Source organism: Tenebrio molitor, chromosome 9 (assembly GCF_963966145.1).
Source record: "Tenebrio molitor chromosome 9, icTenMoli1.1, whole genome shotgun sequence".
NCBI classification, from domain to species: Eukaryota; Metazoa; Arthropoda; class Insecta; order Coleoptera; family Tenebrionidae; genus Tenebrio; species Tenebrio molitor.
Window position 1 is genome coordinate 10,983,604 of NC_091054.1, and position 27,512 is coordinate 11,011,115.

Genomic DNA, 27,512 nt, shown 5'->3' on the forward strand with positions numbered 1-27,512 from the left:
ATGAAGAGGTGATAATAGGGGAAGTTTCGAAGATCTCGTAGTTTGCAGAAATAAAATCAGTTAAGTTGATCAATTAAATTTTAAAGTAAAATTGTTTTGGGAAATTTGTTCGTTGAATGAATTTCACTACATAATGAAAAAAATGTTAAAGGCCCTAAATTTTTGGGAGAGGCAAGGTACGGTTTGGGGGGGAGGCTTAGCCTCTCTAGCCCTCCCCTTCCACCACCAATTATATCGTGCCATTCCAATTACTCACACCTTCATGAAAATTATTCGCCGAAATTATTATTATAAAACGAAAAAGAAAAATCATCAATCGGGTATTTACTCAGATCAAACGACTGCGTAACTGCGATTTAATTTTAAATGCGTCACGGTGTGGCGCATTTTTATTGAGGAAAAATGCAGACGATAAGCTTTCTTCCTCTCGTTAATATTTACTGGACTTTCTAAACGCGTTTTCAACTGTCAACGATCGAAATGCAATAATTTCGAAAATTCTACCCATTCATTAAATTAATATTAAACCGTTTTGTGGTCAACACAGCAGACATGTAGCAAAAAATCAAGAAGTTTTAATTTAACATCAATTTGTGTCGATGGATCTTCCCTACTTTTTACAAAACATGTTGTCCTCTGGCATCCTTCCAGACAAAGAAAACGAAGAATTTGAAAAGAAACTTTGAGCGGTGATCACGTTAGCCTAATTCCGATTGGCTCGTCCCGCCCCACGTGATCCCGCCGCGGCGTTGCCACGTCGCAGCCGTCGCCGCCGTTTGAGAACCGCTGCTTACGAGAGTTGTGGGTCTAACCCGCGGCTAAATATACACACACATACGTACCTTCCACGAAGCGAGGATTCCCTGAAATACTCCAGCCAGAGCCTCCCCTCCACGTGGCCTGCTTAGCGTGAAGTGAAAACACGTTTTATCATTCCCAGAAGGCCGGACCGTTGGTGTCTCGCTCGCGCTCACGCCGCTCCGCAGCCGTCTCCCTCCAAACGTCACCGCCGACGGTGCCCCGGTCGGAGTTGGTCGTCGGCGCTTCGCTCGCGGAGCATCTCGCATTCGGCAAGCGGCACTCAGCGCGACAAGTTGAAAGCCCCCGCGATCGATAAACATAACCTAAAAAACAGTGTCGAGTTGGCCTAGATGAGAACAATTACCGCCGTGAGACGAAAAAGATGTGTTCCGGTGTGTACAGTGCCGACGATAGGACTAGTGCTGATCGGTGGTAAACAGGATAGGACCGGACAGGATTATCCAGCGATGTGCCCCTTCGGATGTATCCTCCAGGATTAGATAGGTAATTGTTCGAGCTTTCGTTGTGTTGTCGTCTTCTCTTTTGTTTTCGGACACGCCTCTAGATCCGTGGAATTCTCAGATCGGGACAATGACAGAATTCGAAACGACACCAGAGCACATGTTACGCCACAATGTAAATGACCCTGAAACTGACTTTCTTAATGGGAAATCATTATCTGTTCAGATTCCCGGTAGGCGCTTCGTCGTCTTTCTTATCTGCATCGTTTCTATATTTAATTCAAAACAAACCGATGAATGATCCGTCCGGGACGACCTAAACTGGAAAGAAAAGTCGCGCTGGAAGCGCCGCCGCCGCCGCCCACCCGATCGCGTGCGGCTATTCCCGTCCGTAAACAGACGCGGAAACGTTTTCGGGAAAATCGGCTAAATTTGAATTTCCACGTAGTTCCACCGGTCGATCTGAATTATTTATACGTTCCGGGGAAGTATGTGACTGGAAAGAAGCAGGTGACGGTCGGTGTCGTTGTTCGTTTGTTTGTTTGTTTATCCGGTGGCGCGGCGCGCTCCGCCAAGGGTGGACAATTTCCCGAACGATTAAGCGTTCGTTACATAAAAACCAACAAATCTATTTCATTGCTTCATGAATTATGCATGGCGTGCCGGTGCTGGATGAATGCTAATTATGTTTTGTTGTGCGTTATTTCCATAACGGGCCCCGGATCGAAAAAATTCCTCTTCCCATTCATGCCGACGCTCGGACATCAACCGCCGCTCCCGGTTGCAGCCTCCTAAAATCCAAACAATGATGGTGTTCTTTCCGCGAGCGTCACGTACCTGCACACTGGATTATCGATTAATGACCGAAAATTATGCATTCACCATCTTGCCGTGTTGTATTTTCGAATTAGCAACGACTCGGTTCAACGGCCTTTTCCTTCCGGCTCAGGCTAATTGCTCCTTTATTACTCTTCGCGTACGGTAAATCGTGCCCACATTTAACGAATTAACGACCATTCCTCTGACATAATTCCGTTTGTTTACGATATTCGGACCGCCGCAAACTAATAAGGAGCGGTCGCACTTCAACGGACTCTCGTTTCCACTTTTTCTGTTTTACAAATGCCAGAAACACAACACCGTTGTCGGTACGACAGAAGAGTCCGAATTCGCCCCATGATTTCATACAGTTTTCAATCCGACCGGTTGACGCACAGGACGCCAACCCAAAATTCTGAAAACACCAGATGGACATGACTCCACACAAGAAATCGTTTCGTGGAAATTGTACCATTCCGGCGGAAAAATCGCAGTTTTCTGGGCTAGACAGTCGTGGAATTCGACGTCAGGCGTGCCGATTTGACGTTTGTTTAGACTTCGCGGAACAAGCCGCCAACTGAAAAAACACAAACAAACCAGACCGCGAAGCACCAAAGACAAAATGTAGGTTTGAAGAAAATCGATTTCTTGGAACGCGATCGACTTGTTTACACTTGGAAAAGTATCACATTTTGGCTGTCTTTGCCAATATAAACTTGATCGTTCGTAAATGAGAGAGCAAAATCGATTTGACAAAATCCGTTGTTGTAATGATCGTTTCCAGGAGAGTCAAATGAGGGAATAACGATATTTACAATTGTGGTTATCGATTAAAAGAGGTAATCCCTAACTGATTGGATGTTACGTGTTCGCGAAATGTCAGAGTTGAATACACATTTAAAATAGACCGTTGCCCATTTGTTGTTGGTCTATTACGAGCGAAATTCTCGGATTCCGGAAAATAGATCTACGTCGACTTCTATTTTAATGTCGGCATTGTCTTGCATATGCAGCCCTATCGCGCGTGTTAAGTGATTTATTGTTATCTTGTGTAACGTAAGAATTTAAAGGAAAACTTCCTGATTCACCACAGCCTTTCAGTCATTATCTAACCATAAACACTTGCCATACAGAAGAATGTTTATTTTTTGTGTGTAGGAACTTGTTAACACCACTTCATTACATTCCGATTTGTGTAAATATGATTTGCGAAACGAAACGAAATTATTGGTAAACATCGATTTGTACAGATAAAAGTCGTGCAGGGAGAAAAAGCCGTCGACAACTGAAGCGACACGACCAATTAAAAAACGAAATGAGCGTTCGAAGAAGATTCGTTGGTCAATGAACCGATAAATTTTTCGACAATTGCCAGTCCTAATTACCAGTCGCGGTCGAAGCTTTGGTAAAAAATTCTGTCGAGCTTGATCGTCGACAGGAAGTCCAAACAAATGGGAATTTAGAACGGCGCTGGGTTGTTTGATGTGTCCTTCTTGTAATTTATCTCGAGGAGTTAACACTTGTCCAGTGGGGACCGTTAGATGTTCGATTTGGCCTTTGATAAAGTGTGTTGCTCCTGTTATTTTAGTAACAATGAGACATCTGCACGAAGAGCGGCGTCACTAGAGTGGAACGTTGAAAGTATATCGAACAGGAGATTCGTACTATTGATTTTTAGAATGGAACGGAGAGAAGTCTCGAAGGTTGCGTCGGTCCCGTTGTCTCTGCTCCGGCACACGTAACTCGAGGGGAATTTGCATAGAAGATGAACGGAAAATTAGCATTTTTCCATTGATGGAAGAAGGCGGCGGCGTCCAGTCGAGCCGACAAATATTTGTTCGTTGTTTATCAAAATAGCGGCCTCGACGATTTTGATTGTCCCACCAAGGTTGCCGTTAAATAACAAAAATGAAACCGCAAACAAATCCGATCGCGATCGGAGCCTTTCTGCACTCTTTTCCAATTAACGGAGTTAATTATCGCAGCCTTGCAATCGCTCCACGTAAAAATGACTTCAAAGGAACATAATTATCCTCGTTCGACTTAATCATTCTCGGAATAAACCTGTTTCCTTTCGATAGATAACCTGGCTCGTCGCTTTCTACACACCCACTCGCGAGCTCCGGCCGAAACGGACACTTTCTCGCACACCCATGCGCGGGGCCTTCTGCGAAATTGGAGCCTCGCGAGTGGATGATGATGATGACCTTCCACCGGTTGCCGGAGCCTCGAGAGCGAAGCAACAAAGTTTCTGGCCAGCAGCTTTGTTGCATTATTCCGCGAACGGAGTCCGATCAGACTTCCAGGAACCGTGCAGGCATCTCTAGGTGTTTCTCTGTCGCACCCGCAGCTGGGAAGAATCGGTGCACACCTGCAGGTCCCGGTACGGAGAATCGGGCCCGGCTCGGGCGCCCAATTCGGGCAGGAAATGGCCCGAATGCTAGACGAGCCACGGGGCTTCGGGGGTATCAACAGGTGAAGATTTGGAGAGTCGAGTTGAGGTTGTTTGCCGAGAGTCGGAGTGTTTGTCGACCGAATTTGCACCGGGATCTTTCCACAAAGCGTCTTTGTCGGAAAATGGCACAAGGTGAAGACAGAATCGAGGTCTGATGAAGGAAATGGCGCTCGAGGTTGATCGATTCGTTGGTTGCGCTCCTCAGATAGTCACTAATTCGTTGTGTCGTTGTTTGTTTTATTGAAACAGCACTCCAAATAACTAATCCTCACGTCGATAACAAAATCATTCATGAGAAATGTTCACGATTAGTCATAATCTTGGCGATAACGGGGCGCATTCCGGCACTTTACTCGATGGACTTGACCGGTAAAAAACGAAGAAACGTACAGGTTTAGTGAAATTGTCGAGTGCGATTTGTCAAATTCATTTACGAATTTCTCGGCACAGTCAAATGAGTTGAGAGAACGACAGATGGGAAAACCATCTACAAGTGTGAATGTATTTGAATAAGTTTCAAATTTTTCGATGCAACGTTTAAATATACGGATGATGTAATTGACTCGGTGAAATTTGGCGGTCTGAATGATCTCTTACCTGAAAGAAATCAACTCATCCTTTTGGGTTTTGCAAAACCGAGATATTCGATTAGAAACACTGCAAAATAAATTAGTGCGGAAGGTCTAATCCTCAAATTAAATATTGAGTGAACGGGTTTTGAAGCTTTCAAAATTAATGTGTTAAGAATCACGCCATTTTGTTTTGGCTGTCACCCACCCATTTTGAATTTTTCAGATACCTCCAGTTATCCGAAAAATTGTTTCAGTGGAAATCTTACGAACGTGACTGTTAAAAAATGCTTTTCCCGGAACTTAGAGGAAAACAAGTTTTTACACACACCTATTAATACTTTGAACAGAAAATGTGGTGGTGCTAATTCTGGACAATTATTGATTCAATTAAATCCGTATTGGGATGACCGATTATTTTTTTTTTTACACCTCGACTTACGTCCATTCTTAATTCCGGCAAAAAATGGGTTTTTCTCGAGACGGAGACATTAACTAGTTTGAGCTCTTGGGAATTTGATTCTCGTGGACTCTGGTTGTCGTATTTTAGCGTCTTGTGCATTCCGGAATCGATACAGTTTATGACGTTAAGACATGTTCAAGTGTCAATGTCAATTCCCTGTCAATTCGTGGTTTGCTGCCAACCTGAAAGTGTTACAATTTATACTGAATTAAACGATTTTATTTTTCGGAATTAAGTTGAGCAGTATGCGTCAGAAGATTTGCGGGAATTAAAAAATGAACAGGATTTCGAAAGTTCTTATCTAAAGTGAATTACATTAGTTGTGAGTTAAAAAATTCGTCCTTGGCTTGACTAAACAGTCAAAATGTGTGTGACCTTGTGAGCGACATTTGACATTTGGTTTTGATGTGGTAGTCCGGTGGGGCGCTGATTGTCGGAGCCCCCTTGCGGTCTTTACGTGACAGGTCGTAAAGCTGTCAGTGCGACCTTTAAACATCCGTAATTAAAACTTTCTCATCATTGAAATTACCCAAACTCCGCCTCCGCCTCAATTATAATAAACAATTTTACCTTCGCTGCGATTTTCCTGGAAGTGCTGTGTCGCGAACGAGTCTAATTATCAAGCTGAGAGATAATTTCGTGGAAATCGAGATAGGTACGCGTTTCGAAAAAAAAAAAATGTTGAGCAACGTAAACTAATCTCGTCGTTTGTTGGTTGGCTGTTATCTAATCCCCGTTCTTGTTGCAGAAAGAAGACCGATTGTTCCGGGCATGGCATATGCCTGCAATGTTAGGCTGTAGCACCGTATGCCCCAACTGCAAGCACCAATTCCAGTGCTGCCCTCCGGTGCCGACATGCTGTTCAATCCGGAGATCGGTGCACATACTGTCGGGGGGTGTGGTGACGGCCGCGGCGCCGTGTTCGCCCCCCCAGGTGTCGCCCAGCGCGCCCCTCACCTTCGTGCTGCCGCCGGCGTTCGCCGCCCCGCAGCCCGTCCCCGAGAGCCACCCCGAGACCGACATGGAGCGCCTCACCGAAACTCTCAAGGCGCTGAAGCTGTGCGGCTGGTACTACGAAGGCCTCACGTTCGACAAAAGCGACGAATTGTTGAAGGACACTAAAGTGGGAACCTTCCTAGTGCGTAACTCGTCCGACCCGCGATTCCTATTCTCGTTGAGTGTGCAGACCGACCGCGGCCCCAAATCGGTCAGACTTTTCTACATCAACGGCTACTTCAGGCTGGACGCGCAGCCCCACCTCCAGGCCTCGATGCCGCTCTTCCCAGGCGTCGTCGAGCTGATCGAGCACTACGTCTGGCGGCGGAAAGACACCCAGGTCTGGGTCGATCCCAAGGGCAAATGTCTCTCCGCCATCTATCTCGACCAGCCCCTCAGGAAGGAGGCCAGGCCCGCCACTCTCAAGCACCTCGCCAGGCTCGCCATCAACAAGGTGCTCGGCGCCACCCCCAGGACGAGGGCCCTCAAGTTGGAGCTGCCAACCTCACTCACGGCATACTTGGTGGAGTACCCGTACTCCCTCTAAGTGGCACCAAAGACTGGTCGGTACCTTTACATACCGACGATCAGGGAACACCATTGAAGTATTCTAAATACGCCAGCGCTTAGATAGATAGGATAACAAATTATTACCAGGTTCTGTTTGTTAATCAAAACAACTCTTTCGGAAATGCGTAAGCCATATTGGCTAAGTAAACGATCATCGTTGACCCCAATTTTTGTTGACGATATATTTTTATAAAAAAATTTAAAAGCACTCGGTCCGGTACCGATTTAAAAAAAAAACGCAAATCTTTATGTAGCGTGACGAAACGTTGTCCCAGACGATGTCTTCGTCGCACCGTATTACAACGTATAGATGTAGGCCTATTTATTTCCTCTAGCTTGTAAGAATACTACAGTCTGTCAAAATCTCTACACGGCCGACTATAAACACACTAGTTATCCTACTTAAGAGTCGATCGTTGGATATTTTGGTGTACTTGACCGATATCCGAGTTCATCAGTTTGTATTATAATTTAAGTTTGTAATGGACAATATTTTACTTAGTATAAATGTACTAAAAATGTGCGCCGGGGCCTGACACTCGCAACAATAATCTGCTGGACACCCGATCGAGTCCGGCTCTGGCGCGATCATCCTTTTTATTAGAATAGCAAAACTAGTCCGATTGTTTCGCATTTCACAGAACAAAACAATGATTGTTTAATTTTTTTAAACATGCAAGTTTGAGATTAACAAGCAGGATGATAACGTCGTAATCTGAATGTATTTATATATTTTGTTGTAAACATGAGAGGAGAAACGAGTGAGTCGAGTGTTGTGTGACTGTTGTAGTTAATGAAAAGAATGTATTTATTTCTCTAGGAAATTATTAAATTATTTATTATTAAACTTGCGCCTTTTCTTTCCCAATTCCTTTCAGATTCATTGGTGTGGTGGCAACGCTGGAGTATTTATTATTTTGTTTTGTCTCTGAGAGCCCCTCTTTTCCGGAATTCGTTGTCGACCTGAGTGATTGTAAAAGAAAATACATACTCAGGAGTCCACCAAACAGATAAGATGTACTTGAAACGCTCGAGTATCTAGAGATACGCGTTACACCAAATTAAACAAAGCTTCGATTCTCGGAAGAGAAAAATGGTGAGCGAGTTAAAGCAAATTTAATAAATAACATCTTTTTTTATTTTCACTGCACCGCCACCCTCTTCTCCTTCACCCACTGCCTGATCACTTTGGCAATCTGATCGGCCTGCGTGGACGTGCTGCTCCTCAGCAGCTGCAGCACGTCGCCCAGCATGTCCACCGGAAACTTCTGCGCCACCACCCCTTGGAAAACTCCGGCGATGGCTCCGCGCTTCCCCTCCCAGAACTCCGGGTTCGGGTCGAGCCTGTCCAGCATGTCGAACGCTTTGGCGGCGTACCAGAACTGCCCCATCTTGTAGCAGTCGTTGGCGATCAACAGCAGCAGGTTGAAGCTCTCGGCGCTGCTCTCCATCTTCAGGTAGAGCTCCCAGGCTGAGTCCGGTTTGCCGTTCATGATGAAACAGCGGGCCAAGTTCGAGATGTAGATGTGGCTCTCTTTGATCTTGGGGTCTTGCACGAGGAGGAACGTCTCTTCGGCTTCTTTGAACTGGTTGCAAGCTGTCTTCGCTTGGGCGAAATTGAAGTTGAAAGTGTCATCTGCGAAAGTGATTTGATTAGCGGGGCGGTGTGAGAGAGGGGAGGGCGAACTCGTTCGATGAGTAATCCCAGATGTGGCAATTAAGCGGATTAGTTTTTAAATGTAATTATGTATTGTAACATGGGTTTGTTGTCTGCGAATTTTCATTTTTCACAAAACTAATTATCATACAAAAACTGCAATTATCATTTCTATGCATAATTAATCTTTTGCTGCATGTCGTTTTGCAACGGATAAGGGGAAAGGAGGATTCAGCCTTAATTGCCGTAAAGTGGTTAATTGTGATGTGATTAAAAGATTATTTAATATCCTGACTTACATCAATGGCAGAAACACTAAAAAAACAAAATTCCTTTTTATGACGATCACCAACTTACATAAGCGCAGTTTTTATAACATTTTTTTTTACTTTAAAGCACCGAGTGAGCGTTAATGCCATTTTTTCATTATGGAAATTCTCGACGCATCATTTATTTAAAAAACAACAAATCTATAAACATAATTAATTTTGTGGCAAAATAACCTCATAAAACTAACAAAGTAAACGTAACAATTTATTTAATTAAATTTTAAAAAACCCTCAAATCTCGTATTACTGGTTGCATAACAACCTTGTATGACTGGTTGCATATGCCAACATATTTTTGATGTTATTTTTAAATTAAATCTTTTAGAGAAATGTCTCGAACTCGATGTTCACCACCAAACTAAAACGGAGCTTAGGGGACCCACCTGAATGCAAGAAACTCTTTATTGAAGACAAGTAGACGAGAACTTCTTCGAACTGTCCAGCTAGAAAGAAGAAAGCCGCCATGCACTGGCGCCCGTCGATGGTGTCACATTCGCTGGCAGAACTACCAACCAGTTGAAAACACTCTTCTGCGGTCTTGATGTGATCGGGCTAGAATTTGGTCGTTACAACGTAACACTAGAAATCGCTAAGATACTACAGAGTTCAGTTCTTGTCCCAACGCTGCGTTCACAACTCCTTTTAAGATGTACTCTTGGGGCACCGCCGGTTGCAGTTCTTGCAGCAAATCGTACGCCTCTTTGATGTCGTCGTTTCTCAAATAGTGTATGACCAGATTGAGTCTAGCTTCTGGGATTACGTCGACCAAAGAGGGAAACACTTGCATGGCCCCTTCGCCGTCTCTGAAGACGACCAGATTGTGTTTGACCAGATCGTACCCGAAGCCCACGTTGGCGCTTTGTTCGACGATGGACCTCAACTCGTTCTCGGCGACTGAGCCTTTGTACAGTCGAAAATGGTTGCACGCCTGAAAAGCGATCATTCTCTCGTTCTTTGTTTCTCGATTTACGCACCTTCAAGTTGGTCGCGATGACCGAGTCCGGGTACTGGTTCAAATAGAGGGTGAGGACTTCTTGGGAGACGTCGTAGTAGTCGAGTTTGTAGTAGCAGAGGGCGACGTATACGTTCAGAGCCAGGTTGATGCGGTTTTGGAGGAGCAGGCGCTTGTAAATGTCGATGGCTTCCTGGTAGTGGGCCCTCAAGTAGTGGATCGCTGCCAAGCTCAACTGGTCCTCGAGCACGTCTTGCAGTTGTTCGTGGTGCTCCATCAGAGCGGCCTCGTCTCGTAGTTTGTGCGACAGGTGGAAGTTGAGTCTGGTTTTTAAGCCGCTGGTGGGAGCCTTCTGTAGAATTTCTTTAGATTCGTCATACATTCCCAGGTAGAAGTAGCAACAAGCCAAATTGACGGCGACGTTATCCGAGTCGGGCTTCGACTTTAGCAAGTTCTCGTAGATGGTCAAAGCTTTCTTGTAGTTGCCTTGGTGAAATGCACAGTAGCCCATCCACAGATCGATGTTTGTGTCTTGTTCTTGCAGTTGCATAAACTACAAATTCTTTTGACTTAGTTTGAGAATGTGTAGAGGTGAATTTCTCACCTCTAGCAAAGTCATGGCTCCAGTGTAGTCTCTTTTCTTCAAGTAATCTTCGAATTTTGGAACATTTTTGTTAACGGTACTGTCACGATTGGAAGCAGCTGATTCATTTGCTGCACTTATTGCCGGTTTGACTCTGCTTAAAATCTAAAAAAATTCGTTTTTAGAGAACACAAAACATGAAATTGTTAAATTACCATTGCTAAATGGGTTAGTCAGTTCCAATGGTCGTGTGTTTGTAATCTAGTAGTCATGGCAACCAATCACTAATAAAATCGTAAAATTTATATTGCATTTTTTATAATGGAATAAAACTTGAAACAAAAATATTCGAAAGAATTGTCTGACATTCTAACTCTATTCTTCTCTTATTAAATATATTTTTTGGAACTGCCGCTCGTAACACCTCATAAAAATAAAATTTATGTAGAGTTTTTTTCTTGTACTTATGATATAAAAACTAACATATTATAATTATATTGCAACTTAAAATCCCTTTTTACATCTTTTCAGACACAATTTCGTTTTTCTCCTGAATTAAAAGATAAAAATTCAAACATTTCAAATTCGTGATTTGACACCAAGGCAAGTAGTGCCAACATAAACACAAATTGTACACGAGAAATTCCCTAGGTAGATGACAAGTAATTCCAAAACCACAAAAATTAGATAATTAATGTTTTTAAAATCTCGTTGAAACAATGTTAGAGAGCGTAAAACACGTTATTTTGGTGCTTTCTGGTAAAGGAGGAGTCGGCAAATCAACTGTCAGTACTCAATTAGCTTTGACTTTGAAAGAAAAAGATTTTAAGGTTAGCTCATATATTTGGTAAATATCACAGGTAATGTAAATTTTTGCAGGTCGGTTTGCTCGACATAGATTTGTGTGGCCCCAGCATACCATACTTGCTCCAATTAGAGGGCCAAGACGTCCACCAAGCCGACGGAGGGTACGTTGAAACAATTTGAGGTTATGTCTTTTAAAAACCCGATTTTTTGCAGATGGGTCCCCGTATATACCGACAAAGACCAGAAACTGGCCGTAATGTCGATAGGGTTTTTGTTGAATAACAGAAACAATGCGGTGGTGTGGCGGGGCCCGAAAAAAACAGCAATGGTGAGGCAGTTCTTAACTGACGTCTGTTGGGGCGATTTAGATTACCTTTTGATCGACACCCCTCCAGGTATTGTTTTCCGAGCGTTTCCGCCAGGTAGTCACCGTTTTTTTGCAGGAACCTCAGATGAACACATCAGCGTTATGGAGAGTTTGAAGGGCGTAAAATGCGACGGTGCAATAATCGTGACCACCCCTCAACAAATGTCCACAGAAGATGTGAGAAAAGAAATAACGTTTTGTAAAAAAACCGGAATCCCTGTACTAGGCTTGGTTGAAAATATGAGTGGCTTTGTGTGCCCCTCCTGCACAGAATGCACCAACATATTCAGCAAAGGCGGAGGAGAAGCGCTGGCAAATCTCGCCCAAGTACCGTTCCTAGGAGTGTTACCGATAGACCCGCGAGTCGGAAGTCTTCTAGGCAAAGCGTGCGTGACGGAGTTACCCGACTCGCCCTCCGCCAAGACTTTTAACGAAATCGCCGAAAAGCTAACGACTTGAGATACTTTTATATTTTTATTAAAACTAGTTTTAAAAGAATTTTGTATGTACAAGCCCAGGCCCGTATTCGTTGTACTCCTCTCGCGTCATGCACGCGTCTGGAAACGTGGAAAGCGACGCTAAAAGTGCGCCCCCGATCCAAGCGGAAACAGCGCGATTGGCCGGGGCCACGATCTTGGGAACCCACTCCCGCATCGATTTAAAATCGGGGCGCATCTTCAACATTTCCTTTTCCAGCCTCGCGGCGAAACCCGGAAGCAGACTGGTCCCCCCCGATAGGACAACATTCCCGAACAGCTCCCGTTTCAAGTCGGGGTCGCAACGGAACAGCGTGTTGAAAAGGTACTCGTGAACGCCGCACAATTCCATCGACGATGCGTACAACTCCTCCGGAATCGCGTATTTTTCTTTAGAGAGCGTTACGCTGCGACCGTCTGGCAGATGAAACGTCTCCTCGCTCGCCTCCTCGTTGCTCAAATCCTGCGACAAGTAAAACGATTTCTCTTTGATGTCGTTCGCGGCGTCGAAGTCGCACTTGCACCCCCGTTTCTTAAGCGCCTCCACCAACAAGTATGCCAAGTCCTGCCCCCCGATTGGCAGCCCCCTGCACAGGGCGCGCTGTAAAACGTGCCCTTCGTAGATAGGACAGCACCGAGTCTCGCAGAAGCCCGAATCTACGACGAGACCCGTTGTGCGTCCGCTGCTCACAAGAGATAGTACCGCGGGGTGGTTCAAGTGGAGCGCCGGAACGTCGAAATCTTCGAACATGATCTGCGCCGTCTTCTCCAGCTGGCTCTTCAGACAGATATGCGTGGGCGGGGTCAGTACCACCGGATGGTCTCCGGTTCCTACCTCCAGCTGGGTGAACCCGTGCTCCCAGATTGTTCGCATCTCGTCCCAATTGAAGACAAATCCGTTGATCACTGGTTTCTTTGCTCCTTCGAGGTTGCATCCCAGTGGTATCTCACCGTTTGAGACGAGCGTGCGGAAAGTGGTTGTAGGCGTGGCATCGTGGGAGAAACCCACCCTGGTCTAGCACGACCCCGCGTCAAAAACAACAGCACATCGACCCGACTTCATAGCGAAGGATTCGAGCATCGACTGATTGTCGATTGTTCATTTGTAATCTAATCAGGACGTGGTGGTGTTGTGCAACTGAAACATCGGGTGGTATTTTCCTTTTATTGTAGAAAAACTGAATAAATTATAAATAAAAGGACGAGGATATTTTACAAATTTTTAACTATTTTTATTATCCCATAATGTTAGCCTAAAGTAATAATAACGTAATAATAATAGTCTTCTGCACATGGAATAAATTATAAAAAAAGATTGTAATACTTTGGCCTAGTGCATATGTTACGCGAAACCATACTGGTTGTTAACATACAAAACATGGCAGTTCCTTGGCCGCGGCTGCGGCTTCCTATCGCGTTTATGTAATATACAAAGAAACTGAACGCATGGACTAATAGTGGAATGTTGCAGATATAATGAAATTTAGAAGCATTTCCTGTGGACGATGGATGGTCCAGATTCGTCGTACTCTTGTTTGGAAATCCACATCTGCTGGAATGTCGAAAGTGAGGCGAGGATGGATCCACCGATCCATACGGAATATTTCCTTTCTGGTGGGGCGATGATTTTGATCTTCATGGTAGACGGGGCCAATGCGGTGATCTCCTTCTGCATGCGATCGGCGATTCCTGGGTACATGGTGGTGCCGCCGGAGAGTACGGTGTTGGCGTAGAGGTCTTTACGGATGTCCACGTCGCACTTCATGATGGAGTTGTAGGTGGTTTCGTGGATGCCGCACGCTTCCATACCCAAGAACGAGGGTTGGAAGAGAGCCTCGGGGCAGCGGAACCTCTCGTTTCCGATGGTGATGACCTGACCGTCGGGGAGCTCGTAGCTCTTCTCCAACGAGCTCGAACTGGCGGCTGTTGCCATTTCCTGTTCGAAATCTAGAGCGACGTAGCAGAGCTTCTCCTTGATGTCGCGGACGATTTCCCTCTCGGCTGTGGTCGTGAAGGAGTAGCCGCGTTCGGTCAGGATCTTCATGAGGTAATCGGTCAAGTCGCGACCAGCCAAGTCCAAACGGAGGATGGCGTGGGGCAGGGCGTAGCCCTCATAGATTGGGACGGTGTGCGATACACCGTCTCCGGAATCAAGCACGATACCGGTGGTACGACCGGAAGCGTACAGCGACAGAACGGCCTGGATGGCAACGTACATCGCCGGGGTGTTGAAAGTCTCGAACATGATCTGGGTCATCTTCTCGCGGTTAGCTTTGGGGTTCAGCGGGGCTTCAGTCAGCAGAACGGGGTGCTCCTCGGGGGCCACGCGGAGTTCATTGTAGAAAGTGTGATGCCAGATCTTCTCCATGTCGTCCCAGTTCGTCACGATGCCGTGCTCGATCGGGTATTTCAGGGTCAAGATACCTCTCTTGCTCTGGGCCTCGTCTCCCACGTACGAGTCTTTCTGGCCCATGCCGACCATCACGCCCTGATGTCTGGGGCGGCCCACGATCGATGGGAACACGGCACGGGGGGCGTCGTCACCGGCGAAACCGGCCTTGCACATACCGGAACCATTGTCTACGACCAATGCGGCAACTTCTTCGTCACACATCTTGATTAGTATTACTGCAACAACGGAAACATCAGCATCGACTCGCAAACGACCATTGCATGAATGAACCAACGCTCAACCAAAAAAAAAACCGGTAAACAATGGAGCCCGTTAGGGATCGGATCCGACGAAACCGGTACCGCGACTACGCCTCTTGCATATTTATGACCCGACGAGAAAGTACCAGACGAGCCGGCAACCAATTCAAAAAAAAATTTAAACCAAATTTTCACGTCGCTACAGCTCACATCTACTCCACTATTCCCATTTCTTGTGGACAAGTGTAACGGTTTTTTGTGCGGTGAAAAAATGAAAGTCAGCAAAAACTAATCGATACGCGTTATCTTCGCACTTGCGTCCAAACTTTCAAAAATTGTTACTCACAAAGGCAAAAATTGCTGACCGCAACTGAAATTTTCGCAATTGTTACATTGACAGTTATGAATTGATTGTTACCAACGGTGCGAATTAAAAATTTGTACCAACCGACACTTATTTTTGAATTGAATTACATATTTGCAAAACGGTTGCACTTGCTCTGCGAGTTATAGAGGGATGATATAATTTCACGGCCACACCCCGATCACACGAAATATCGCGAACTTAAATCAACTTGGAAACTTACATTGGGGTTATTCAATTATAAAATAAAATAAATCTAAGCACAGGTCCGGTGGATGGAGCGTCTGCACACAATATCACAAAGCAGTTCGTACTGTGAGAAATTCAAAATTTCACCGGCTATATATGACGTGCGTTATGTGCCCCTCCCCGAGTCGACGGCGCAGGATTACAGTGGCGGCGAGAGCCAATCGCCGGCAAACATTACCATATAAGGAATAGCATTGCATCGGTGCCCCCCTTGCCGCGTTCCCCTCCCCGAGTCATCATGACACACAATTCATATCCTTATCATTGAGTGGCTAATAAAAAAAAATGAGCCACGGGGTGAATTATCAATGCAAGAGCAAACGGTCCTCTGAGCGGCCACGAGTGAGGGAAGTGCATGAGATGCCGACGGAGAAGCTGGCTCCGGGCCAGCAAGGCCGGGCGGCTATTTTCGTCAACAACCACCTGCCGGGGGTTAAAAATAACGTATTCAGGTGGTCGCGGCGTCGGCCGGAAATGCAAGCGGCTCGGTCGTCGGAAAAGCGTAAAAAAAATTGTCAAAACTTACCGTTTGAACGGACACGTCACAGAACAACAGCGATCAACCAACGAATGAAAGATGCCGGTTGCGATTTCGAGGAAGCCGGCGTTCGAAAAACTGGACTTGCCCGGGTGGGCCGGGGTGGAAATTCGAATTTGAAAAGGGCGCGGAACGGGATTTTTGCAAAGGGGCCGGTCGAAATGGACGGTTAGGGGGCGATTTTGAGTCGGGTGACGTCAAATTCGAAACAATTGATTTGATTTTGTTGATACGGTCGCCGGGCACAGCGAGGACTCCCCCAAGGATGGACTCGTCCGCCCCACCAGACTTGTTCACGAACGTTACCATATATGGGCATAAAGCGGACGTAGCGCGCCGATTGGTCGGCCGGTTTCGGCCTAACCTAACTCGAGATGGTGTAGCCGGCCGGCTTTCCGATTCATCTCGGCGGGCTCTGGCCTCGTTCCTCGACCTTGAACACTTATGTCACTTCATGGGGACCTGGGGCTCCGGGCCTGGACTGGACAGATGGAATTCCTCTCCTAACTGTGAAGATGGGGACGAAAGGGAAGGCGACGGTACAGTTACCGATTTAATAAAATCAAGTCGGCCGGTTTTTGCCCATTAATGGCGCTAACAGGGACCGATCCGATTCAAGAGTTTTTTCGTGGCGACCGTAAATATCCCAGGGACGGGAGCATTAATGGTGCCGCGTTTTCTATTCACTCGTGAGACTCGTGCTAATTGGGCTGCTTTTTAGGTGCCGAATTCGAAAATAGATTTCCACAGGTGAAGGTCGCACAGGTGCGTGCCCCTCTAACTGTTGACCCGAGATCTTCCTGCAATTTTCATGAACAAAAAGAAAAGGGAAAGCTTGTTGGTGCCAATTTCACTCGGGGAAAACTACACAAAAAATTCTCAATGGAAAGGTAAAAACACCGACATGGCTCTGATGGTGGAAAAGTGAAAAGGTCCCACCATAACGTTCCACAAACGTGATCCCGATAACGTTCCTATTATTTGTCACAATCGCAAAACACAATGCAATAAGAATCGTTAGATCACCGGCACCGGTCTCTCTCCAGGAATTTTTCTCAGTTATGCTCAGATAAGCCATTTTATTATTTTTATTTTACGATCTAAAACGAGTGTCACATGGATGGATGGTTTTACGCCACACATCTTACGTTTCTTTTCTTATTAATTATTTCCAACAAACAGTTACTCCATTATTTAATTAATCTCATTTGTAGTACATTGATTGCGTTGTTTCGCTACTTTCCAAATACCTATCGCGATGAAATTTTTTAAATATTTTTGAGTGTTACAATACGTTTCTGTGATAACGTTGCTAATCAATCATCTGACTTTAACAAGTTTATTTTGCAGTTGCAAAACCAATTAAAATAGTTTCGTAGACTTGTTCCAAAAACCAGGTAATTGTGTGATTTAATCGATACCCGATAAAATGATATAAAACAGAAAAAAAGGGAAATAAGAATTGCAATAATTCTCTGAACAAAGGAAAAATTGAAATGTCTCGATCGATCTGTTTCGTTGTAAGGGATCCCAGAGGACGAATCGTAAAAGTCCAAGTCTTGATAATGTTTTGTGTAAAGGTGGTTGGTAACAAACCCCACATTATGAAAGAGTGACCGGTGAAAGGGAGACAGTGACAAACGATTTGATTTGTTTTTAATATTTTTACGTCTGTAAAGTTAGTCAATTTTTTTGCAAAGGAGGACAAGTTTCACCTAAGGGGGTTGATGAGGCAGAACATTTTCAAAGGTTCGACAGATACAAAAAGGGAACCATCAGATTTAATCCAATCGGAAGGTAGATGCAGTAACTGGAATCAAAATCAATAAATTGATTTACGTAAATCAAAATTTTACAAAGGAAGGAAAATCTTAGTTTTGAATGTGTTTTTTAAAAAGTACGTATTTGGTGTGACAAGCAAGTAATGTGTCAGAACTCTTGAAAGTCTGAAGCAACAACGAACCACAGCAACGAACTGCGAAACAGATTCCTTTTATTATTCACCCTTACACTCTCGGTTATTGATGAACTGAAATTTCAAAATAACGATTCGCTAGTCACAAAGAATAACGTCCCAAGAGCATCGAAATATTTTGAATCTCACCAGAAATAAAAGTAGAAAATGAGAATTCTCTAATTGATTTTCATTTTCAAAAAGAAAACCTGGATTTGGATGAGTTTCGAACAATTTCTAGAAAGACATTGTATCCAAAAGTTCCCAAAAATTTTCATTCAAATGTTTCTTTTTTTTACATACTACCACTACACGAAAGCTTTCTGAGAGTCGTGGTTTTCGTTATCATTGTGTATTCACACAGTCGGAAAATCCTAGATTATCACTTTTCCGTTGACTGATTTATTTTTGTCGCGATTAGTTCTCCAAATTGAGGAAGTTGGAATGTTTATTTACACCTTTTTAATGTCCCAAATATGATCGAGTCAAGTGAGTAAGCCGTGTTTTACCCATCAAACCACTTCTTAAAACTCTGACATTTTCGTTGCAGGTGTGGCGGCGGTCCCGCCGTCCCTCTGCCAGTCCGCTAACTCTGCCTTTCTCCCGATTATCGCGCGAGTGCTTTGAACCTGTCCCGTAGACTCACGCTAGACGTTCCGATTATATTTAGAAGTGGTGGTATTGATCAGCGTCCAGACGTCTGCCGTCCGTCGTCGGCGCACAGCCTTCCGGCGAGGCCTCGACGTGTGCGTCTGCCGGACGCGAACGGAAGGAATAACAACGACGTTGTTCTTTTACGGCCGTAATTTCTATTCAAGCGGGGCCACCCGTATCAACGCATGCTCTCCGCATAGATATTTCCAAATAAGGAGAAAATTTTGTTACCACTTCCTTTCTCGCTTAGATAAGGCGCTTTCACGTCCATCTGTCTCACTCGATGGGCATATGGGTGTGACCCAAAAACGCGCCCGGCTTCCATCAACAATGAGGTGCCGCTTCTGATCTGCTTATGCAAATTCGGGTGCTCTACACTTTGTTGATTTTAATTGGCGCGCTCAATGGAACTGCCAATTCGGTCGGGTTAATCAGGGTCGGATTAGGCAACGAGCGTTGGAATTTTTAGGTTCGTTGTGGGACGTAATGTCGGTCGGTCGGTGGGATTTTGGACGGGCCTCGTTGCCATATTTGTGTGGTGCGGAAAAGATTCCCATAAAGAATGATCTCGGGGAAATTTTGACGATAGATTAGGTAGGCAAACACACTGTTTGATCGGAACAAAGTCAATATTTTTAATTTATTTGTTTTGGAATCGAACACGATGTGTTTATTCGCCGCCTCACCTAATTTTAATACGCACGCTGCTCTCACTAATTGCACTCGTTAATCAAACTAATTGGGTGATTAACAGGGACGAAACGGTTTTTGGAAAATGTTTGAAAAATAAAACTGAACAATCCGAAGAATCAAATAGAAAAGTCAACATTTTTGAATTTTTGAAAATTTCGTGTCCCCTGAAATGTCTTTCCAATGTTGTCTTAATTGTTTTTGTACTTTTTGTAATATTTTATTGAGTGTACGATGCACTTTTTCAAGGGGAAAACTTCAAGAAAGCAATCTCTGTTTCATTTTACTATTTTATTTTCATACAAAGATGGCGGATGACTGAGACATTTTTTGTTGTCCACCGTGTATATTGCATAATTATTCATCTGAGTTAGCGTGTACGGTTGCTGAGTCTCAACATAATTTTATTGTTAGTTTAGGTGAACAGTTAATAACAATAGATGCATTAATGTGTACGATAAGCTTCGTATTGAAAACGTTGCAGGATAAGGACGCACAATTGGTGAATTGATGGGCGTAACAGGGGTGAATTTGAGCTAGAAATGGGGGAAAGTGTATTATTCAATGACAAAGAGATGAATCACGACTCCAAGTACTGTTATTTGTTTACGCAGGAATCATACTTCGCGTAATCTCTTCGTTTTATGAGATTAATTGCATTTTTTTTTGTGACTTTGCTGTATTGCAACATGTACATACATATGTAAATTATTTTCATTTGTAAAACATTTATTTATTTGATTTTGCTGTTTATTGGAAATGTAAACAAAGCAGGGTTGTCACTGTTGTCGATGACGTATGTGTCATAGGACTTACCTGTTCAGGACAAAATAATTTTTAGGTCCATAATCAAGAGTTTTTATAATAATTATTAAAAGTAATCATAATTAAACGAATTCTAGACAAAAATATCCATTGTAATAAAGATCATTTTCACGTACTTACCTATTTTATAAAAATTTCTGGGATAAGTTTAAGTTTTGTCATATTTTTCATCGAAAACACTTTTTTTTTTTAAATTAGGTAAGTACATATTATTAATTATTTATAATTATGAAATAAGTCATACATAATTAAACAAATTTTATCCAAAAAATACCCCATTACGAATTATTATTTATTTAAAAAAATTTTTGGTGTATGTTTTATAAAATATAATATACAGGGTGTATTTTTAAAATGTGCCGAAATTTTACCTACGAGTTTGTAGGACAACGCGGGAGACTAAAAGCAATTTAAAAAAATTGTAGCTCAAAAAATAAACGTCATTTTATTTTTTGTCATAGAATTTTTTAAATATTTTTTCCGAGTTCTACATGAAGCCAGTAGCTCGTGGTTAAAATTTGTGCACGCATTTCAAAAACACTCTGTATGAGATGGAACAGCCATAAATGACTCACTAATAATTCCTTGTCGTTTCATAGACGATTCATCCAATTCAATACATATAATAATAATTATTGGAAAATATTATGTGTAGGAATTAATTTTTTTTTTGTGAAATACAAAAGTTTCGTTGCATTCTAACAAATTTTCACTTTTCTTTTGAAACAGTAATAATTCTTGGTGTTAATAATAAATATGTATTTATAACTCGGTAAAAAATGGGGAATAGCCCCTGCTGTCGTGTAAATCGTTTTAAAAATCCACACTATTTTTCCGCGTCGTTACCACCGCAAGCGATTAGTTTTTTCGCTCTTATCTATGTACGTTTTTAAGCCACATTTTTTGTGTAATTCTAATCAGCGACTACGCAATATTCTCTAATCGAGCCGACTTTATTGTCCTAATAATGAGACCAATAAAACAATGATTTCATAAAATTTTGATAGCCGCCACGTACACGCTCTCCAGATAGCGCGAGTGGAGATTAATCCTTTGCAAAATTTTCGAAGAAATTCACAATTCGTGTTATTCAAATCTCATCCAACCAAATCGCGGCATCCGCGAATACATATGTTGTTAAAAAAATCTGGCTTTAATACTTTTTATAATTTAAACAAAATCTTCACAACAAATCATGGCTGGCGTAATCAGATTCAACGTAGTTTATCAAATCCCAAGATAATCACAATAAATAACATACGGATGTCTTTGCATTCACTGCATAGTTTTAAATTTTAATGTTGGCTTTTTTGCTATGATTCCCTTGTCAGATGGATCAACTGTACATTTTTCCACATGATTTTTTATTACATTTTGTTCATTAGGAAATATTCTACATTTGCAAATTGAATGGCATTTTAAGAAGATAGGATTCCTTATAAATACAAAATTATGCAAGATTTCTTAATGATTCTTCACTTTTTCTGACATACGGAAAACATCGTCCATAAATCCATTTTTATGACCATCATGTCCTAGTTGACTGTTATCTTTATCCAGCAATAGTGTGACTTATCTTGTTGTTTAAAATACCGGGTGAGCAACAATTACTGTTTGAGCTGGCAATAATGGTAGATTACATTACGAGCCCAGTAAAATTACTTTTCTGACGAGGAGCGTATAATATTTTTTCGCATTTTTAAGAATACATATTAAAATTTTCGCATTTTAAGAATATTAAAATTTGTTCGTAAAAAAGTGCAATATTACTCAAAATCGTACAGTAATGGTTGCTAAGCTGTAAAGTGACATATTACTGTACGGTTTTAAGTACAGTAATATAGTTCATTACTGTACAGAATGGGAAAAAAAAATTTACTTGAAATTGGCAAGACTGTGAATTGTACCTACATATTTCCCTTTGTTTCATTCAAATTTTACACGTCTTGGTTTTTGTAATCTTTTATTGATAATAATTGGAGTCATTTAGATCAACGCCTTTTAATTAAATGGTTTTTCCTCGCTATAACTTGTTTGTTTTTAAAAATCCTTCATTTTTCAATAAACCGTTGCTTCGCATCACACATAACCTAACTTTCGGCGATCTATCAAATTCACGTTACTTCAGATTATGTGACAAATCTAGCCAACAGGGACGCAAAAAAGTCAGCGTAGTTTTATTGCCAACTCAAACAGTAATTGTTGCTCACGCGGGACGGTTTTATCGAACACTTGTCTCTTTCTTGTCAAAAATTGGATCAACTTTACCATTTTTAAAATTAAATACATACATACATTAACTTTGAAAATTAATTCCTTCGAATCTTAATTTATTTATGGTTTCTGATTTGTTATAATTATTAACTCAATCTGAGTTTTTTGTAGCGTGTGCTTGACATAAACAAGATAATATGCTACTCATTAAACATTTATTATTATCATTATTTTGAACGCCTTTTTATTTTTAATCCATTTGGGTAGTTCAACGTACGAACTTCCAGACAATGCTGTAACCTTTTTGATATTACTCTGTTTAAAACCCAATCCGAACCATGTTCTTCCATTTCTTGTGTTCTACATAAAAACATTTCTTTTTGTTCATTCTTCTAAATTATCCTACTCTTACTATAATTTTTTTTAGTTGCCTTATTTTCACATCGAGATTAGCACTTCTTTAAAATTCATGATTTATGATATCGTTTGGCGTCCATAAACTAGCTCTTTATGGACGGCGTCCAGAATGATAGTCAAACGGACGCTTGTCAATTTTGGGTATTACTTCAAAATAAACCTCAAAATAACTAAATTTCATAATTTTATTAAATCAGGAAAGAATAGAATTAATAGAAAACTTTGCAGTCAAGATTCTTTGGCTTTTGCTGCAATTCACTTACTTTGCTCATTATTACAACCAGAAATAAAGACGATTTCACTTCATACTTCAAACACAACACTGTTAATTTTCAAATAAATAGTATATACAGGCTGTTTGAAAATTGCTAGTACAAAAAAAACCTGGTAATTGGTGATGGTGAGTTGAAGTCATCGGCAAAAGAAAATTCTAATAAAAATCCTCTAGTTTTCGAGATAAAAATTACTAAAAATTGGGTTAAAATTGTTAGTGCACCACTGAGTTAAGGTATTTTAAAAAGACACTTCACGTTGTTAAGCAATAACGAAATAAAAAATTTGATGTTCTTAAACTGTCAATCTGTGGTTGCCAAGATCTTGCAAAAAAATATAAATTTTTCATATTGTTGTATAGTCCTTCATTATCACTACGATCATCACGCTTGGTTACCAAGGTTTAAAAAATATTGCCCCGCAGGAATAGGGTTACTTTATCCCTTTTGCTTTAAAAAATTAAAAATTGGTTTCTTGGATTTCTTAGGGCTTCCAGATGCCACAGTTTTTTTTTTTGTACTAGCAATTTTCAAACACCCTGTATATATATTCGTATGAAGAAAAATTACAATTAAAATTCGAAATTCATAAAATAATTATGGTAAATTATATGTTTTTAATTTGTTGTAGCCAATTTAGGGCGTCTTCGGTAAGTAGATGGAGTTTGGAGAAACCTTGCTGGAATTTAGTAAGGGGACATTCTTCCACAATGTGTTGGATGGTTTCTTTTTCTGCACCGCATTCACAAGAAGGGTTTTCACGAATGTTCCAGTGAAACAGCATATTATTGCATTTGCCATGGCCGGTTCTAAAACGATTTAATTTACACCAGATTTTCCTAGGTAGGTCAAATCCCGGAATTTGTTTTGTAGGATCCTCAATTAGATTTTTATTGAAAATATCTACATCTTGCCAGGCTGCTTTCCAATAGTCAGATTTGGAAAATGGTTCCATGAGAAATTCTTCTTTCCAAAGTGGTTTACGCGATTTTAATCTAAAGGGTGGTAAATTTGCCATGTCTTGTGTTATGGAGTACATGTTCGGTGAATAAATAAATAAATAAATAGTAATAAACAACTTCGTAACCGCAGCAGCAAAAACAGAACACTTCGGAATTATCGTAATTTTTAGAATTTATTAATTTTGTATCTAAAAGAAACTTAACTTCGCGATCGAACATAAAGCTTGGTATGTAATTCGTACATAATTATTAATTAGGCTTTGTGAACTCGCCCTATTTATTGGCGATTTATAAACAATAGGGCTCGTCCACAAAGACCTATATTATGTACTTATTAGTATTACATAAATAGCTATTAAATCATCCATATAATATTTTTCATTCATTTCCCCAACTTTATTATTATGCAGGTATGTATGTTGTTATTCTACCCCTATAATTTTCTTTGAGTTCAAAAAAATTCATGTGTTTGATCATGTTTTGTTCTATGTCAATTTAATTATTTTGAAATAAAGAATTTGTTACATTGAATTTTTTCTTTGTTCATATTTTCTTCTTGTTGTTTCATATCATGTATTTTCTTTTTCCTTTTCACTTACTTCTCCTTGTTTCCTATTATTATCTTCTTCCTTTTCATCTCCTTCTCTTTGTTCCATATTTTTTTCTCCTTGTTTTCTATTATTTTCTTCTTTTCTTTCCATTTTCTTCTTCTTGAGCGTTGATTACTCGTATATCTAATATGTAATTTTTCTGTTCTTTTTCCCTAATATGTGTTATTTTTACTTGGAATAAAATGTTCTAATCATATTTTCTAATTTCTTTATATGTATACGTGTTTTCTTATAGCTCCTCCTCAACTATTTCCTTAATTATACTATCTGGTTTTATATAAATACTTAATTTCATCATCGTAGTTCTTTATTTTTTATACCCCAATAATATGTATTTCATTTCAAATTCTCTTGTCTTTTCACGAAGTCTTTTTACAGCTACTATACCATAGGGATTCTTTCTTTCATTTTCCAAAATTTATACAATAGTTGTTTTCCACAGGGCTTCTTCCTTTTTGTAAAAATCACTTTGCGAATTATAGTACATACAGGGTGTCTCAAAATTTGCGAATTCCGAATTCAGAGTGTTGTAGGGGATCACAGTAGTCCAAATATGGAAATTTAAAAAAAAAAAATCGGGACTCCCCCCCACAAAGATACATTGCACTCTTTGAAGTGCAAGTGTTTATTGTTATTTATGGTGTAGATGATTGTGGAAAATAATAACGTAAAACGATTTTTTGAAGAATAGCTTTACTTTGGAGTAAAAAAATCTTAAATTTTTGTAATTTTTCTTAAAAATGGAACGGCGACGTAGCTACAACAGTATTTTGTCATTGTGGATATGAAGGCTGCTATGTATTGAACAAAATTAAAGTGCCTTATATCTTCTTCAGGAAGAGCGAATTTTATTTTTCGAGCTCCACTGGGTTCTTCCCTACCACGCTCTAATTTCGGAATTCGCGGATTTTGAGACACCCTGTATGTGCTAGTTTTTTTTTTGTAAGTTATTTAATCCTGGTTTAGGTGGTTTTCTGTTCTCCGGAATGTTAATCTCTTCAACTCGAGTTGAATCTTTTTCCTTGCACATTTTGGCACATGATCCAGAATTTCCATTAACATATCTCCTCCCAGGCTTTGATTAAACATTTATTGGGTCGTTAACAGCTCCGAACCAAAACAACAATTGTTTCTCGTTTATGGCACATCGTGTTGACCACCGTGGCCCACATAGACATCGTGACGAATTTCCTCCGGCTCGCTTTGCCTTTTCGAAAGCTTTTAATAGTCCAACCATCCTTGCCAGCGTTGGTCAAGGTTCCGGTGGAAATCTCGCTCGTCCACGCTGACTCACCCGTTCCTGGTGGGCTAATGAAAGAAATTAAGCCGTCAGGGCACGCACGCATATTCGTCGACGTGCCGCATTGTCCTGCAGAAGGACGACGTCCTACCCCAATCCCGGCGGGAATGAGTCAGGACTGACGTGTCCAGCCGGGGGCCTCGATGACTCACTTCTGTTTTGGTAATTAGATTCCTGCGAAGATTGTGCACTGCCACGTGGGCGCCAGGAATTCGGAAGTGACTAATTTATAACAGGATCGCGCTTCGGGAAGGTGGCGACGTTTTGGGTTTCACCAGGCCAGGCCGTGATCCGTGAGACGCCCGTCGCGGATTGACTCAGCGCTGATTGTATTGTATTGTTTCAGGTTTGGAGTGTTCTGTTTGTTTTCGTGTTTCGGCGAAGGAAAGACTTGGAGTGTCGTTTTTCCCCATGAGGATAACGACTTCAGCGGAATCGTTATCGGAGGAAACTGGAGCTGATAAGGTGAGTGTGATGGATTTAGATTTTTTTTTTCACGATAAGTGACCACTGTCCGACCAACGGAACGCGATATTCCACTCTTCCACATCCTCCTAAGTGTGCCAATGGTTTCCTAAATTTATTTATAGACGAAGTCTCGAGGCGCTTTCACCCGTTCCGTCTTATCAACACGCCTCCCAAATTACAATTACATAAAGTGCGCTCTTGTATTGTTTCACGTGATCCGACATCGACTTTCTTCCACTTCTTGTCGATCGCTATCGCCCTGGGAAGTGGATTAAAAGCGCTTTTTTGGATGGTCCCATTGTACCGGACCTGTTTACGCCGCGTTTGCCGGAAATGACACCATTCATTTTCCAGCACGTGCAAAAATCTTTCAATTATTCATAACGACTGACACCCACACGGCAACGTAAACAACTCGCGACTTATATAATTCACCAGGTTTGACGCATTTTTTATCACAATTTAACACCACGAATTCTTCGCTGGTCTGTGGTATACAGCGAGACATGTTCTTCTACAAAATTTATACGACTATACACACAAATGGAATATCCAGTCGTTTATCTTAATTTTTTTCCTAGAGTCGAACATGATTCTTGGATGTTTAAGAAATAGAGAAATGTCAGGAATTCGATTTGCAAAGTTTCGTTCGGTATTTGTCCAGTGGCGTGGGTGGGAAGTGGGCCAGGTGGATTCGTTTTTGGTGGTCTGCAATTAATACGTAAGACCGGGTAGTCTCTTGACGACATTTTATCGCAAAAACAATTCGGTTTCTGCCCGAATTATAAACTCCCAGATGGAATTTCGCGATATTTTCTTATCTTTATTTTTTATCATTTCAATACCAGCAATCGGTGTTTAACGTTACAACTTAGGTACACTTGAAAAAAGTGCGTTATCACATCATTATGTAATTCCATTTTGCGTGTCAATAATTTGTATAATGTTTATTTGGTGATGAAATGGATTCATTGTATCGATATGTCGCGGCAAGAAATTTATTTGTTTATGATTCCACGATCTTTCCTCAAGGTAAA

The 27,512-nt window shown here is 41.6% G+C and overlaps 6 protein-coding genes across 8 annotated transcripts in view; 2 read left to right on the forward strand and 4 right to left on the reverse strand.

Moving 5' to 3' along the window:
- LOC138138686 (death-associated protein kinase 1-like) overlaps window positions 1–980 on the reverse strand; it is a 45,503-nt gene extending 44,523 nt beyond the window's left edge. For both annotated transcript variants that reach the window (XM_069058690.1, XM_069058691.1), the window contains exon 1: window positions 843–980. The gene's annotated coding sequence lies outside the window, so the exon portion shown is untranslated. The remainder of the gene's footprint in view (window positions 1–842) is intronic.
- A 183-nt stretch (window positions 981–1,163) lies between these two features.
- LOC138138696 (suppressor of cytokine signaling 2-like) lies at window positions 1,164–7,981 on the forward strand. Of its 2 annotated transcripts, none has more exons than XM_069058700.1 (2): window positions 1,164–1,305; window positions 6,317–7,981. In XM_069058700.1, exon 2 carries the CDS (start codon window positions 6,347–6,349, stop codon window positions 7,109–7,111), a length of 765 nt encoding a protein of 254 aa, XP_068914801.1. In that variant the 5' UTR covers window positions 1,164–1,305; window positions 6,317–6,346; the 3' UTR covers window positions 7,112–7,981. The 2 variants fall into 2 exon arrangements, with proteins under 2 accessions (XP_068914801.1, XP_068914802.1); XM_069058701.1 differs by lacking the exon at window positions 1,164–1,305 and adding an exon at window positions 3,327–4,668.
- Window positions 7,364–11,172, reverse strand: Ttc26 (tetratricopeptide repeat domain 26). Its single transcript, XM_069058693.1, has 6 exons — window positions 10,871–11,172; window positions 10,677–10,820; window positions 10,095–10,625; window positions 9,722–10,048; window positions 9,504–9,672; window positions 7,364–8,770 (listed from the first exon to the last, which is right to left on the reverse strand). The coding sequence occupies exons 1-6, from the start codon at window positions 10,871–10,873 to the stop codon at window positions 8,277–8,279; spliced, it is 1,668 nt and encodes a 555-aa protein (XP_068914794.1). The 5' UTR covers window positions 10,874–11,172; the 3' UTR covers window positions 7,364–8,276.
- A 107-nt stretch (window positions 11,173–11,279) lies between these two features.
- Nubp2 (NUBP iron-sulfur cluster assembly factor 2) lies at window positions 11,280–12,327 on the forward strand. Its single transcript, XM_069058699.1, has 4 exons — window positions 11,280–11,485; window positions 11,535–11,623; window positions 11,676–11,857; window positions 11,906–12,327. The coding sequence occupies exons 1-4, from the start codon at window positions 11,375–11,377 to the stop codon at window positions 12,286–12,288; spliced, it is 765 nt and encodes a 254-aa protein (XP_068914800.1). The 5' UTR covers window positions 11,280–11,374; the 3' UTR covers window positions 12,289–12,327.
- Window positions 12,291–13,179, reverse strand: LOC138138694 (actin-like). Its single transcript, XM_069058698.1, has one exon. The coding sequence runs from the start codon at window positions 13,177–13,179 to the stop codon at window positions 12,319–12,321; it is 861 nt and encodes a 286-aa protein (XP_068914799.1). The 3' UTR covers window positions 12,291–12,318.
- Window positions 13,180–13,456: 277 nt separating this feature from the next.
- LOC138138689 (actin-5C) lies at window positions 13,457–15,705 on the reverse strand. The gene is made up of 2 exons (XM_069058694.1): window positions 15,545–15,705; window positions 13,457–14,933 (listed from the first exon to the last, which is right to left on the reverse strand). The coding sequence occupies exon 2, from the start codon at window positions 14,917–14,919 to the stop codon at window positions 13,789–13,791; it is 1,131 nt and encodes a 376-aa protein (XP_068914795.1). The 5' UTR covers window positions 14,920–14,933; window positions 15,545–15,705; the 3' UTR covers window positions 13,457–13,788.
- Between the last annotated feature and the right edge of the window lie 11,807 nt (window positions 15,706–27,512).

What these genes read in the sequence shown, in the direction of transcription:
- LOC138138696 (XM_069058700.1), top strand. Translation starts at nt 6,347, where the DNA reads ATGCCTGCAATGTTAGGCTGTAGCACCGTATGCCCCAACTGCAAGCAC.
- Ttc26 (XM_069058693.1), bottom strand. An exon ending in TCATCGCGACCAACTTGAAG is followed by an intron (nt 10,049 to 10,094) that starts GTGCGTAAATCG and finishes ATCGCTTTTCAG; the next exon opens with GCGTGCAACCATTTTCGACT. An exon ending in TGGGACAAGAACTGAACTCT is followed by an intron (nt 9,673 to 9,721) that starts GTAGTATCTTAG and finishes ACCAAATTCTAG; the next exon opens with CCCGATCACATCAAGACCGC.
- Nubp2 (XM_069058699.1), top strand. Translation starts at nt 11,375, where the DNA reads ATGTTAGAGAGCGTAAAACACGTTATTTTGGTGCTTTCTGGTAAAGGA. An exon ending in GTCCACCAAGCCGACGGAGG is followed by an intron (nt 11,624 to 11,675) that starts GTACGTTGAAAC and finishes GATTTTTTGCAG; the next exon opens with ATGGGTCCCCGTATATACCG. An exon ending in TTTGATCGACACCCCTCCAG is followed by an intron (nt 11,858 to 11,905) that starts GTATTGTTTTCC and finishes GTTTTTTTGCAG; the next exon opens with GAACCTCAGATGAACACATC.
- LOC138138694 (XM_069058698.1), bottom strand. Translation starts at nt 13,179, where the DNA reads ATGCGAACAATCTGGGAGCACGGGTTCACCCAGCTGGAGGTAGGAACC.
- LOC138138689 (XM_069058694.1), bottom strand. Translation starts at nt 14,919, where the DNA reads ATGTGTGACGAAGAAGTTGCCGCATTGGTCGTAGACAATGGTTCCGGT.